This window comes from Nicotiana sylvestris, chromosome 6 (assembly GCF_000393655.2).
Source record: "Nicotiana sylvestris chromosome 6, ASM39365v2, whole genome shotgun sequence".
Lineage (NCBI taxonomy): Eukaryota > Viridiplantae > Streptophyta > Magnoliopsida > Solanales > Solanaceae > Nicotiana > Nicotiana sylvestris.
In genome coordinates this window covers 116,414,600-116,427,453 of record NC_091062.1, presented here as the reverse complement: position 1 = coordinate 116,427,453, position 12,854 = coordinate 116,414,600, and the positions used below count along the sequence as shown (strand labels likewise).

General features: G+C 35.2%; 1 protein-coding gene across 1 annotated transcript; it reads right to left on the bottom strand.

The window, feature by feature from the left end:
• Nucleotides 1–2,200: 2,200 nt before the first annotated feature.
• Nucleotides 2,201–7,162, bottom strand: LOC104231907 (mitochondrial hydrolase YKR070W-like). The gene is made up of 12 exons (XM_009784970.2): nucleotides 6,966–7,162; nucleotides 6,771–6,874; nucleotides 6,227–6,262; nucleotides 5,390–5,463; nucleotides 5,160–5,200; nucleotides 4,237–4,308; nucleotides 3,931–4,132; nucleotides 3,628–3,723; nucleotides 3,469–3,536; nucleotides 3,034–3,229; nucleotides 2,874–2,957; nucleotides 2,201–2,612 (listed from the first exon to the last, which is right to left on the bottom strand). The coding sequence occupies exons 1-12, from the start codon at nucleotides 7,070–7,072 to the stop codon at nucleotides 2,553–2,555; spliced, it is 1,140 nt and encodes a 379-aa protein (XP_009783272.1). The 5' UTR covers nucleotides 7,073–7,162; the 3' UTR covers nucleotides 2,201–2,552.
• Nucleotides 7,163–12,854: the final 5,692 nt, after the last annotated feature.

Here is a 12,854-nt window from a genome sequence, read left to right as displayed (position 1 = left end):
TTATTTGTTCACTTTTGCATATCAAGAAAAAATAATATATTTTTCATGTTTTGTCCTTAGCATTAATTCCAAATTCATTAAGACTATACACCAATTAATATGGGTATCATGATAAATTATGCACTTTATTTGTTACTTCCTCCAATCCACAATAAGTGACCATTTTACCTTTGGTACACTCATTAAAGAAATACGAACTCCTAGAGAAAAAAAAGATATATTCACTAAATTAACATTAATTAATTGTTACCTTGACACATAGGAATATGTAAATAATGGCAAATTTTAGGAAAATAAAATTAATTCCTTCTTGATTATGTAAATGAACACTTATTTTGGACCAAAATAAAAAAATAAAATGATTACTTATTATAGATCGGAGGAAGTATTTTTTAAGGGGTTTTTATAGTCAATAGTGAACAAGTAAGTAAACGGAGTACATACAAAGCATAAAGAGTTGGTACCTCCAGTTTAAGTCGTTACCGGCACCTCCATCCAATTTTAAAAAATAAAAGAGTCACCAATTGGTAGGATTCAAAGAATCGTACCTTATATACCAACCATATGAACACCCTTCTATAATCATGATCAATGAGTTCTTTTCTCACTAGAGTCATCAATTACATTAACACTTCCTCCGGTCCATATTAAGTTTGTCAAAACAATTAATATTTGGAACTAAGGAAATTGTTTTTAAGGATGTCAATTGGACAATGCGGGTACGGGACGGTACAAATTTAAACATATGTGGGTGTGGGGCGATGGGCGGGTCAAAATAAAAAAAATTAAAAAGTTGTGCAAGTGCGGCGCAGGTTTAAAAACTTCATTAAAGGAGGAAACTCAATTTTCTGCCTTAATGAAGATGAAATTGATTCTAAGCAAAATAAAGTTACACATTATTTGAATCAAATGCTTGCACGTCATATTGTTTTAAAAATGTAATATCTAACACATAATTCTGAATTACTTAAATTTTTGTTTTATTGATCATAGTATTAACCCTTATTTTGCTCAAATACATGTGAGTCGTAACTACTGATTAACAAACAGAAATATATCTACTAATTGATCTTGACAGAAGTTTTTTATATTTTCAATGTTAGCTTGCATATGATAAAAACAACATATAAGTTAAGTTAAAAACAACATATATATATATATATATATATATATATATATATATATATATATATATATATATATATATTAAAAAGCAAAGAGTAATTCTCGCAAGTATCTTATCTTCTTTCCTTAGCCGAAGCCTCCCGTAATCTTTAAAATTAATAAAAAAAATATGAGTAGATATCATAAATGTATAAAAAAATCCAGCCAAAAGATTAAAAATAAATAAACTAACAAAATGAAGGGAAAAAAAGTTAAGTTATGCAGGGCGGGTGGATGCGGGTTGAAATTTTGCGGGTTAAGCGAAAACCCTCACCGCCCTGCTTACCATCCCTAAGGCGTTGTTTGGTATGTGGGCAAAATATAATCCCGGTACTAATTTATACCACATAAAAGATGGAATAATATAATCCCACAATTGATGGTATAAAGTGGGATAAGATGAGATAAGTGCGATAAGATTTGGGATTATGTTTATACCTTGTTTGGTTGGAGGTATAAATTGGTTGGAGGTATATATGTTTGTACCTTGTTTGGTTGGAGGTATAAATATACCTCCAACCAAACAAGGTACAAATTTAATCCCAACTCTTATCCCACCTAATACTTCATACCAAACGACCACTAATTGTTTTACAGATCCCAGAAGATGTAAGGCTTTGAATTCCTTCAGCTTTGCCGCAGACATTGTTTTATAACACGAAACCAAATAAGTCCAATTGGCATGCACTTTTACAAACTACTTCTGTTAGCGAAGTTTTTCATACAATTGTATGTTTTGACAAACCTTTCAAGATGGAGAGGCATGCACACTGCACAAGCATTCCAATCTGACACCAAGTTATCTTTACTTTTGAAGGCTGATTAGACGTTACAAGGTCTATTATTCCCATGAAATGTTTCAGATCAGATGCTTTAATCTCTTCCAAACTCAAGTCCTAAAGGGGTATGTGATGACAATAGCCACTGAACGGTTAAACAAATAGCAGAGAGCTTCTATTTTGCAAAACTTGATCTATCAAGTAACCTGTGAAATAAAATCCTAGAAGAAGCCGGAGCCTACTCCATAACAAAGTCATTTAAAGTTTAAGAATGACACATTAGGACACTCAGCTATCAAGATCGTTTACATCAAGAAATGATATGGACAAAGAATCAACTCGGCTTGATGTGCTAAATATCTTCACGTACTTTTCTCTAAGATTAAGAATCAGGTTTGCAGTACTTGTTTCTTCAACAGGGGACGAGCTCTAACCAATGCTTTATTGCAGTAAGAACAAATTTGAATTTTTCCTTATACCAAAAAAAGGAAGGAAAAAAAATTGCTAATAAATAGTGATTTGCTAAGCTGTGAGATCCACCAACTTCCTCATTGCCCCCAATTAACATATATAAGGTAAAATCATGGTGAGACTTTTACCAGATGTGCATCATGAGATACACTCCTTGCTCAAAATGTAGTCTACTGCTTCTTCCACAGTGTCCACAACCTGCATTAAATGAAGATCATGCTTGGGCAATTTGTTCTTAGTAAAGATCATTATATTTGCTTGATGGTAGTCTAGAAATGGACCCTCATGTACATATGTGAGAGGATACCATCTATCCACCTTTTTGCTTCACAGGCTAACTTTCCAGGTAGACTGAGAAAGTGCATACGGAATTAAAGAGAAAACAAATATGCTTCACAATATAAAAAACAAAACAAAAAAAGTAGATGCAATCATAGTTCAAAAATATCATTTACCCACCAGATCTGCTGGGCATTCGTCATAATTTTCTTTCCCCTTGAAGACTCCAGTCCTTGTCAAAATAGAGAACCAAGGATTTCCAGCCTTAAAATGTAAGATTCAGAGTTAAACATAGAATGAAATAGCTGACAGTAATAGCATAATAAGTCTAAGAACAAACCTGTCGAGCTCCTTTGATATCAACGGCAGGATTATCGCCAATCATATATAAGGTTTTGAAAAACTGCTCTCTACCATCTACCTGATTGTTATAGTGAGATGATTGTAAAACTTGCATCAATACTGTCTCCGCATTTTTAAATACAAAAGGATTTGGTTTCCCATATGACGTATACTTCAGCGCAGCAGGGTGGATACTGTAAACAAAAACTAGCCTCAGAAGTGCATCACAGGAAGCTGCAGTTTCCTTCACATCATCTTTAAATCCATCTTATGTATGTTTCATGTAATTTAAGATTTAAACTAAACCAGAGCTACATATTCAAAGCAATGGCGCCAACTCTATAATCAGAGCGATAATTATACTATATGCAAGCTGCATTCTATATTGTCAGATATCATATCAAGTCTCAAGATATTTGGCAATGAGCCTCACGCATTGAAGACGGATTCTAATGCAATTCTGAAAGCACCCATGCCAAGTCGTTCAGATGGAAACAGGGCCTAGAGTCAAAAATAAAATAGAAAGGTTACCTTCTCTATGAATAGGTTGAAGAAAGCCAAGGGCAATCTGATCAATTTAACATTAAAAAACCTGATAGGCAAGATCATCGTTTGCAAAAAAGAGTGGTGGCTGGTGTGCAATCTCTTTTCCTGGTAGCCCTCCAGTCCTTAGAATGTCACAGAGAACCTAAACTGACTTGTCTAGTTAGAATTTCAAAGCTTCGACTGAAAGCAAATTTGAACACACTGCATGTAGTAAGATGAGATGCATGTAGATGCACACCAAAATATAGCATAAAAGTGTGTTTCAATCTTTGTTTCTGTACTCCACATGATTTTAGCGCTAATCTACCAGATACCTGTAAGTTTAAACTTATATTAGAAAGAAGAATACCTGGATGTCCCTGCTCCAATCAACAGAATCACTAACAACAAAGACTGCTTGCGCTCTCTGTGAGCATGGATCATTGCTGAAAGCTACATGCTTAGACTTGCTATTCTGATTAACATCCTGCTTGTCTGTCCATTTTTTGTATTGGGCCAACGGGTCAATGTTGTCAAAATAAGATGCATACTCGTCTATGGAGAGAACATTTCTGAAATTTAAAGCACAGTAGTATATCGCTGTTGAAATTGTTAAAGTATATCAAAGCATGCCCTCTCAACCTGCAATCATAAACTGCAAAACCAAGAACCTTACTTAAAACCATATTCAGACATCACTTCAGCGGGTTCTCCTTTTCCAACAGCAACAACAAGCTCATCCTCAAATCTGCAACACAGATCCAACTTGTTAAAGCCAATCAAAGCAACTTTTGATCTTTCAATCTAGTAACTTGATTTCTCATAATATAAACTTCTTCAGCTCCAGCAGATCTTTTCCCTTGTAACCCTGTTCTGCTATCCTACAAATCGCTAGTACATAGATTGAACCCCATGACTATGAGCTCTTAAGTTTGGTTGTTGTGTCTGTGTCTAAGTCAAACACTTCTCTTACCCGTCACACTGCCCCACACTCAGTAGACACACAATAGGAATGTCAGCACTTTCAAGGTTTAGCAAGTTATTAATGTAATACATAAAATCATAATTAATGAAATAAACATTTTCTGGCTAAGGCATTTACTCTCTTCTTCTCAAATTGACTGCCACTCAAACGTTTTTGGACATCCAATTTGGGACTGAACGTCTTCCATGCGCTTTCAGAGTCAGCTTTAGAAGACTAATTACATAGGATAACCATTTGCTAAGCTTTTTCTTCTTTCTTTCTTTTAGAAAAACAAGTAATCACTTTTTAAACTACAGTGATATTAATTATTTATGTGTGATCAATTAACTAAAGACATGCTTGTACTTCTATAAATTAAACTATGTCCCTCTTGTTTATTTTACAGGTGTCGGGATACTGGTAATAAGGCCACATGTTTTTTAGGTGCTTCCACAGATCTTGCTATTAGTTCCAATTCAGAAGAAGGGACATCCTTTGCATTACATTTTTAGAAAGTACACCTACACAAAAAGAAATAGAGATTTCTGTTTTCTTATATTAAATATTCAACTTGAGGCAACACTTATATCTAAAAGGAGAGAGTAGGGTAGGAGATATAACAAACAAAACATTACCTTTTCATCAATTGTTTGAATGGTGTATGCCCCTGTATAACCTGCAGATTCATTCAAGTAAAACAAATGAATGAGAGGCTTTAGACAAGGAGCGAGCAGCACATCCTAGGACTACCAAGACACGGAAATTATTGAAGAAAAAGAGCAGATTATGATCAAGAAAAACACTACTTTTTAATCGTGAAAATATCCACTAGGACCACTGCTATCGTCTCTCAGAAGTTGCATACCTGTAAAGGTAGGATATTGACATCCAATAATCTGGCCAACTCCTTTGCTCTTTTAGATTCAGGAACACCACCCCCTATTGAACATAAGAGACCACATTAAGCCCCTTCGTTCTGATAAGCAATAAGCTCTTAAAATGCATGTAAGTTCAGAAAAGTAGGTTGCAACAAGGTTGCAGCAATGAGTCACAGTGGCAAACAAAATTACTTTCACAAGAAAACTCTTCTAGGATGAATTAATATTTACTGTGATTCTAGTAAGTGAATGAAGCCACTACTCAGTTTGTATCACTAGATCCAATAACAAAGCTCTGTGAATAAACCTAGTGTCTATCCACGTGATGCATAAAACACATAAAAAGTGCATTATTTTTATTTCACTCAATTTTGTTTTGTATCAACAGTGGAACTTAAGACAAATTCGGAATATCCTGATACAAGAGATTTTTCTGAAGCAAATGTAGCACCCATCTCCCAAGGAAATTAGGAACGAAAATACTAACTGATGACACTGACAACTAACAACTGAGACGTTCTCGTCGGCTTTCCTGTTACTAAATATTCAACTTGAGGCAACACTTAGAAATCACATATAAGATATCGCAGCATGTACTCAGAGCAAATCACCTTGCATGAAAGAGATAGTATAAGCTGTAAACTTAGTCGGTTATTCTATTAAGATAGATAGCTGCTATGCCATGACCGAGCCTATTCAAGAAGTTGCTCTGTATAACTTACATAATTACACTTAAGGAGCTGTTACTTTAAATAGCAAAAGAACGAAAACAGAAACCAGCTGCAGTACCAAATAAATGGGTGTTGGATACATCAACCACTCACCATTGGTCAAGAATACATAGGGAACTTTCAGAGTACCTGCACAAATAAAAAGTTAGTTAACCTCCCTGAACATTGTTACCAAGAGAAAGTACCAAAATAGAAAAAAGGAGTTTTTTTGTGTGATTTATTTGGGTAGAAGAGATTGATAACATTGTCCAAATATTTGTTAAGGCAAGCGATATTGGAACTGTGTAAAGAAAAATGACTTAAGTGGATAATAAGATTTCTTCTAAACAGCTAAATCCAAAAAAGGTAAGTATTTATCCTTTTTACTTCTTGTTATACCACATGCAGTAGATATTGTACATTACAAAAGTAAATACAATGTCACCTTGGCCTTTGCAATTGCAAAATAAACATGCCACTGCAATTCCTGAATTCTAGCTTCTAAGATTCTTAAGTTACAACTCTTATTCAGGTTTAAAATCATTTTCATTCCTCTTGTAACGAACCTTATACGATCACCAATCAAGTGAATTTCAACTAGAGAGATAAAACAAGAACAAATGGTAAATCAAATGTAATAACCGAAACGATGTCGTACCAGAATCATCATAGAGGCTTTTGAGAGCTTGAGGAGAGCTGCCGATAGGAATGTTGCCACGTAGCAGGACGCCGTCAATGTCGAAAGCAATGCCGAATGACGCTCTGTATCAAATAGAGTATGAATTTCTCATAAACCATCGCAATAAAGTCATACATACATACAGTAAGAGATAGGGGGAAGAAATTTAAGTACGGATTGGAGAGAGAGTGAAATTGACGAGAGGAGAAAGTTGACGAAGGCGCTGTGCTTCGAATCTGGGAAGAAGAGAGCTTTCTTGTTAAGATCTGGAGAATTCTCATCGTCTCTTTGATCCAAAACCGGAGCCTTTGGCGAAGATGCTTGTTGCTCCAAAAGCACGCCCAAGCATACTTGACGGTACAAGTAATAAAATCATAAAGTTTAGTACATGAATTACGGGCGACAAAATAGTTAAAAAGAAAATAATTATCCATCATATTATTCGAAAACAAAATCAGTTGAATAATAAACCATTTAAATAACGGACGAAATACGAATAAAGAACTATATTATCCACTTAGAAAATGGTTAACCAAATGGATAACTAATGTGTTTAACTTTTTATATTTGTAAAGCCTCAAATTGGAGTTCCTTAAGTGTGGAAGACTAGGAATTCTCTCATAAGTGATCATATTTAAGACGGCATGAATAATATAGATATCCATATTATCCGCCAGATAAATCCGTTTTTATCCGTCCCAAATAGGGGTCGGGTCAGATAATTTATCCGTTTTATTAAATTACCCATTTTGACCCGCTCATATCCGACCCGCCTGTTTGCCACCACTAATCTGAACCCACAACAACTTGTGCTAACTATCCACTAGTTTTACCAAAATTATTATTCAGTCAAGTCAATCAGAATACAAGAATGTGATTATATGAAGCAAAATAATTCTAACAGGTAACTAATTTATTAAGTAGTAAAATGGTTGTTGTGTATTCAGCAGAGACAAATATTTCAAAGTTGTGATCGATTCACCAATCTTATTGTGTTCTAATTAACTCTCCCTATCATACAATTCACTCATAGTTGCTAATTAATTGAACAATTGCTCTTGTAGTATTCTCCCGAATTTCTACTCGCCTATTTAAAATAGATTAATGCATATATTCCTATGGAATCAATCTATTAAGAGCGCATTAAGATTATGATATTTAATTAAGCACAGTAACTAGGTATATTCTTATCCTAACCACAAATCCACCCCCAACTCGGAGTTAAGATCATGCTCTCTTCAATTCTTCTCTAATCTAGACGTAGCTTTCCCAAGCATAGCATAGATAGTAAATAGGACCTAACTGTTAGCCAGACACAATTAAGCAATTAATCACAGAATTGAATAAACACCTATATATTAGTGAATTATAATCAAGGTTAAGCAAACTTTAAACAATAATATTTATGGCTAAATCACAACCCCAGAGCTATGGGTTTTAGCCACTCTAATAATATCAAAACAAATTCATAAGTATTGAATAATTAAGAATAATAAGAAAAGATGAAGAAAATTGAGATAACCTTGCTCCCGGATGTTCCTAGTGTATATTTTTTCTTAAAAGTAGTGTCTCCCCTCTCAAAATAGGCTTACTCTTGCTTTTATATGCGTTACGTAGGTCGTGGACCGAAATAACCTTGTCTCAGATGCAATAGGAGAGATCTCCCGTCACCAGCACCCAGGGTAGAGTGGGGCGCTATTCCTGGCGCTGGGAAATAAAGATTATGACTTCTGTACCACAGTTAGCGCCCCATGTTGCCTGTGGTGCCACAAATGGCTATTTTCCAATTTTGCTCCTTTTATGCTTTAATCCCGCATCTTTCGCCCCATATTGCCTCCGGATGATTCCTACACATAAAAACACCACAAATTAGCATAAATCAATACATTTCACATTCGAAATCTACGAAACACGAGTAAAATGTGAGGCGAAATACATATAAATATATATACTTTAAGCTAAATATCAACACTCCGACACTTAGATTCTTGCGCGTGCTCGAGCAATGGGACTATCAACTACACCCTAACAACGTACACATCTCAACTAGAGAGGAGCACTTCAACTTTTAACCATACACTCTACCCTTGACTATGATTGATACCGACAATCAAGCACGAACATACAACTTTCACATTCTTCCCATTTTAAGAATGCCCAAGTATAAACATTTCAATTCAATCAATTCAAACAACCTATCCGTCGCCACCTTACCTCAAAAGCCCACTTGTTACCACTAAGCACCCTCAACTCGTGCACTCTAATGATAGGCTATAATTGCATATTTTAGTCGCTTATTACACTCTAATTTACTACACTTTAATTGAGTTTAAGCTTTAATCGCTAGTGTTTTGCACTAATTGTGTGTTTTATGCCTTGTAGGAGTGATTCCGATCTATATAGATGTTATGGAATGAATTCAAGTGACTTGGAGTTTTGAAATCTGAGTAAAAGCCCAAGAAATTAAGCTGAAATCGTGTTCAAGGGTCAAATTTGATAGTTAAGAACAAACGAAGACTCGAGTAGGCATATTGCGCACTATCTAGTTCAATAGACATAACTATTTTCTCCGAACTCCATTTGGGCTATATGGGTTGGAAAGATAACTTAAAGAGCTACAATTTTCATGTTTTATGTTTTTCCAAATTCTAAAAGGAACAGGGTGAAAAATGCGGTAGAAACAGCGACAGCGGACCTGGATGCGGACTAAGGCAATGCACTGAGAAAATACCGCGCCCGGACCGCGACCGCGAGTGTCCAAACCTGAAAATTGTCCTTTTTCGCGTAGGAGAAGATATAATTATTTGGGCCCGACACTACTTGGTATATATACATGGAAAAACGATATTTTGAGGAGGTTGGACACACTTTTGACACAGATTCGACCTAAGGAGGCAGAGACACAATAGGAGCAAGGCGGGGAATTCTTCTACGAAATTTTCCTTCCTCTTCCTATTTTTTCATGGTTAGTTATGACTTTTAGTATTGTAGTTTTACATACTATTATGAATAGCTAATTTGTTATCTAGGGTTTTGATGGAACCTTTTGTAGGATAAATTCTTATTATGTTTTAATATAATTGAGCTGTTGGATTTCTCTACTTGTTCAACTACGTGTTTATTGTTGTTGATTGAATGGCCATTAATTAACTGTGCCTATTTATTATGTATTGCTTGAGAAAGGATACATATTTAGGTGATTGTTGAACAACGTCACTCCTAACGTATGTGAGAAATCAATACAGCGGGTTTAAAGGCAGGTTTAGAAATAACAAAGCCTTGACGTGGTCATAATGAGCGGTTAGATAAAGCCAACTAGCGTAGTTCGAGAGAATATGTCTAGTAAATTATTGTAGTTTCTCGAGAGAGAATTATGGCACCTAAAGTGCTCACGATTAGTAGAGAATACATTGGCAAAATTGTAGGGAACATAGCTAGAAGGATTCCGACAATTGGGGAAATCATAACTCTAGACCTTCTTAATTTAGTCTCCAACCCTTTATCTCGTTAGTTGATAATTTTATCACTTTGTAGTATTTGCTAGTTAATTAGTTAGAAATATAAATCTCAATCTTTACAATTTAGAAAATTGTTCAAACTTATCTTCTTAGTGATATTAAACAGATATAGCTAAGCCTTAGTTCTCTGTGGCATTCGACTTCAGACTTTTAAACCGGATTATATTTGCAGCGACCGTTTTTCCTTTTTAGGACTAGAGTTGGGCGTGATCAAATTTTGGCGCCGTTACCGAGGAACTAACGGTATAGTTGTAGTTGTATATATTGCTAGGGTTCAAGTTTGAACTTTTATTTTATTTTATTTTTTTTATAACTGTTGATTTGAGAAACATGACATCTTAGAATTATGGAAATTTAGGTGTAGATAATTCTACTATTGATCTCCATACATATTGTGAAGGAAACCACCCGTGGCAAAATTTTCAAAACGTTCCCGGGAGCAAGTTATGTGTACCAACTCAATCTTATTTATGGAATGTGTGTGATATGTGTGGTGGTAAAAATGGTCACTTTTATGGTTGTGCTTATATTTCTTATCTTCCCCTAACCCCTTACTATGATGGTTCTACCTTTTCTTGTGAAGTTAACAGGAACAAAGAACCTGGGGATGCAGACCTGAAGGAGATCAAGGATATGTTAAAGTGTCTTCTGAAACAAAATAATGAAAAATTATTGCAGATAGAAAGGCAAGAGGCAACTATTCGCAAGTTGGAGGCTCAATTAAATAAAGTGGTTGGAGCTTTTAATGCTCAACAAGCCAATATTGAGGATAGTAGCGAAGAAGAGCATGAATTTGAGGTGTTAATTGGGGAGTTCAGAGTAGAACATCAACAACCTAGCCAACTACAATTTGAGGATGTCAATGTTGAAAAAGTGAGAGTAGAGCCAGCCAAGGACTTTGAGGATATAAATTTTGTTGACTCAAGTATCATTGATGTTGAGGATGTTGAAAGTCTTGAAGTTCATATATTTGAGTGCATTGGTCCACACTCTAAGTATTTTTCCACATTATGTTTGGATGATGATATGGAAATAGATTCATCCGAACCAATTGAAAAGTCAAGGAATGAGGAACAAGGTGCATATATTCTGGAATTCTTCTTGCCAGAAAGTCAGGATTACATACCTCATACAAAGACCAAGGAGTGCAGAATACTACATTATTTCCTTGGGCCAGTTAGATTCGTTCCACTGCCCCATGACCATAATCATAAGCTTGAATCAAAACTTGGGGTTCAATTCATAAGCTCGAGGTGGAGACAAAAAGTAATTCATGTCGTGCCGCGACGTTAAATCAAGTGCTTGTTGGGAGGCAACCCAACTTTACTGCTTTTTTATTTTATTTTTTTAATTGTATTATTTTTGTAGTGTCAATTTTTTATCTTCTAAACATGAAAAGCAAAGCTATTGGAAGGATATAACAGCAAACCAAATGGTTGGAACTAAGTGTGAGGTACACACATGAAGGACCAAGCCTAGGAGAAGTCTGAGTACTCCATGAGATGCTAGTGTTTACCAGGGAGTTTCTTTTACCCTTTGCTATGTATAGGTGTGCATTAGGGACAATGCACAATTTTAAGTGTGTGGGATGAGGAGAATGTCTGGGTGACTTTCTATGCTATTTTAGTTGTGTTAGTTTAATTGAATAATTTTTTTTAAACAGAAAAGATTGGACTTTTCCCGACGATGGATCTACTAGATAATTTTATTGAGGGATTTAAGTCTAAATAAAAAATAAAATAAAAAGATTTTCTTTTGTTAGGTAGTGTAGCAATTCCCCTTTGGTTTTTCTTTGTGCCGCGGTTCTTTTCCAAGAATTTTGTTTGAACCGGGTGCAGTTAGTTTTTTTTTTGGGAGTAGGAGCCATTGTGTTATGTTTTGAATTGAAACAATATCTCTTGACTTTGTTATGCCTTGAGAATAGTGAGTACTTTGGTTGTGACGCTTAGACTCAGTTTTTGACTCTTGTATAAGTACCTTAAATTGTATGATCTTAACTTTGCTTAACTGCTTTGACTAGAGTGTCTTGATGATCCAATCTTGAGTGAGTCATGTGCCATGTGCGTGTGAGAGTTGTTGTATTCTATGCATTGCATTTGATGTCTAGAACTTGCCCCGTGTGTTTGCAAAGCAAAATAGTAGTTTTGTTCAGTCTTGGAAGTGATGTAGGTATTTCTTTGTTGAGCCAGATATATATATTTTAACTGCCTAATTGTTATGTATCGTAGTTAACCCCTTTGAACATGTAATCATGTTTCTTTGGCAACCACATTATTTAATGACTTACCCAATTATTTGAATTAACCATCAACCTTTTCACCTCTCATGAGCACTTGAATTATTACGAACTATGTAAAAGTTAAAGTGTGAGGTGGTTGGTTTGGCTTTTGAGTGGAACTAATGAAATAAGAAAAAAGGTGCACTGTGTTAAAAAAAGCCGCTTGAATTGAAAAAGAAAAGAAAGAAAATAAATAGCTGTATTGTTGCGAAAAATATTCATTGATAAGTGGTAACTCTTGATGTAATTGTGCTTAAATAACTTGGG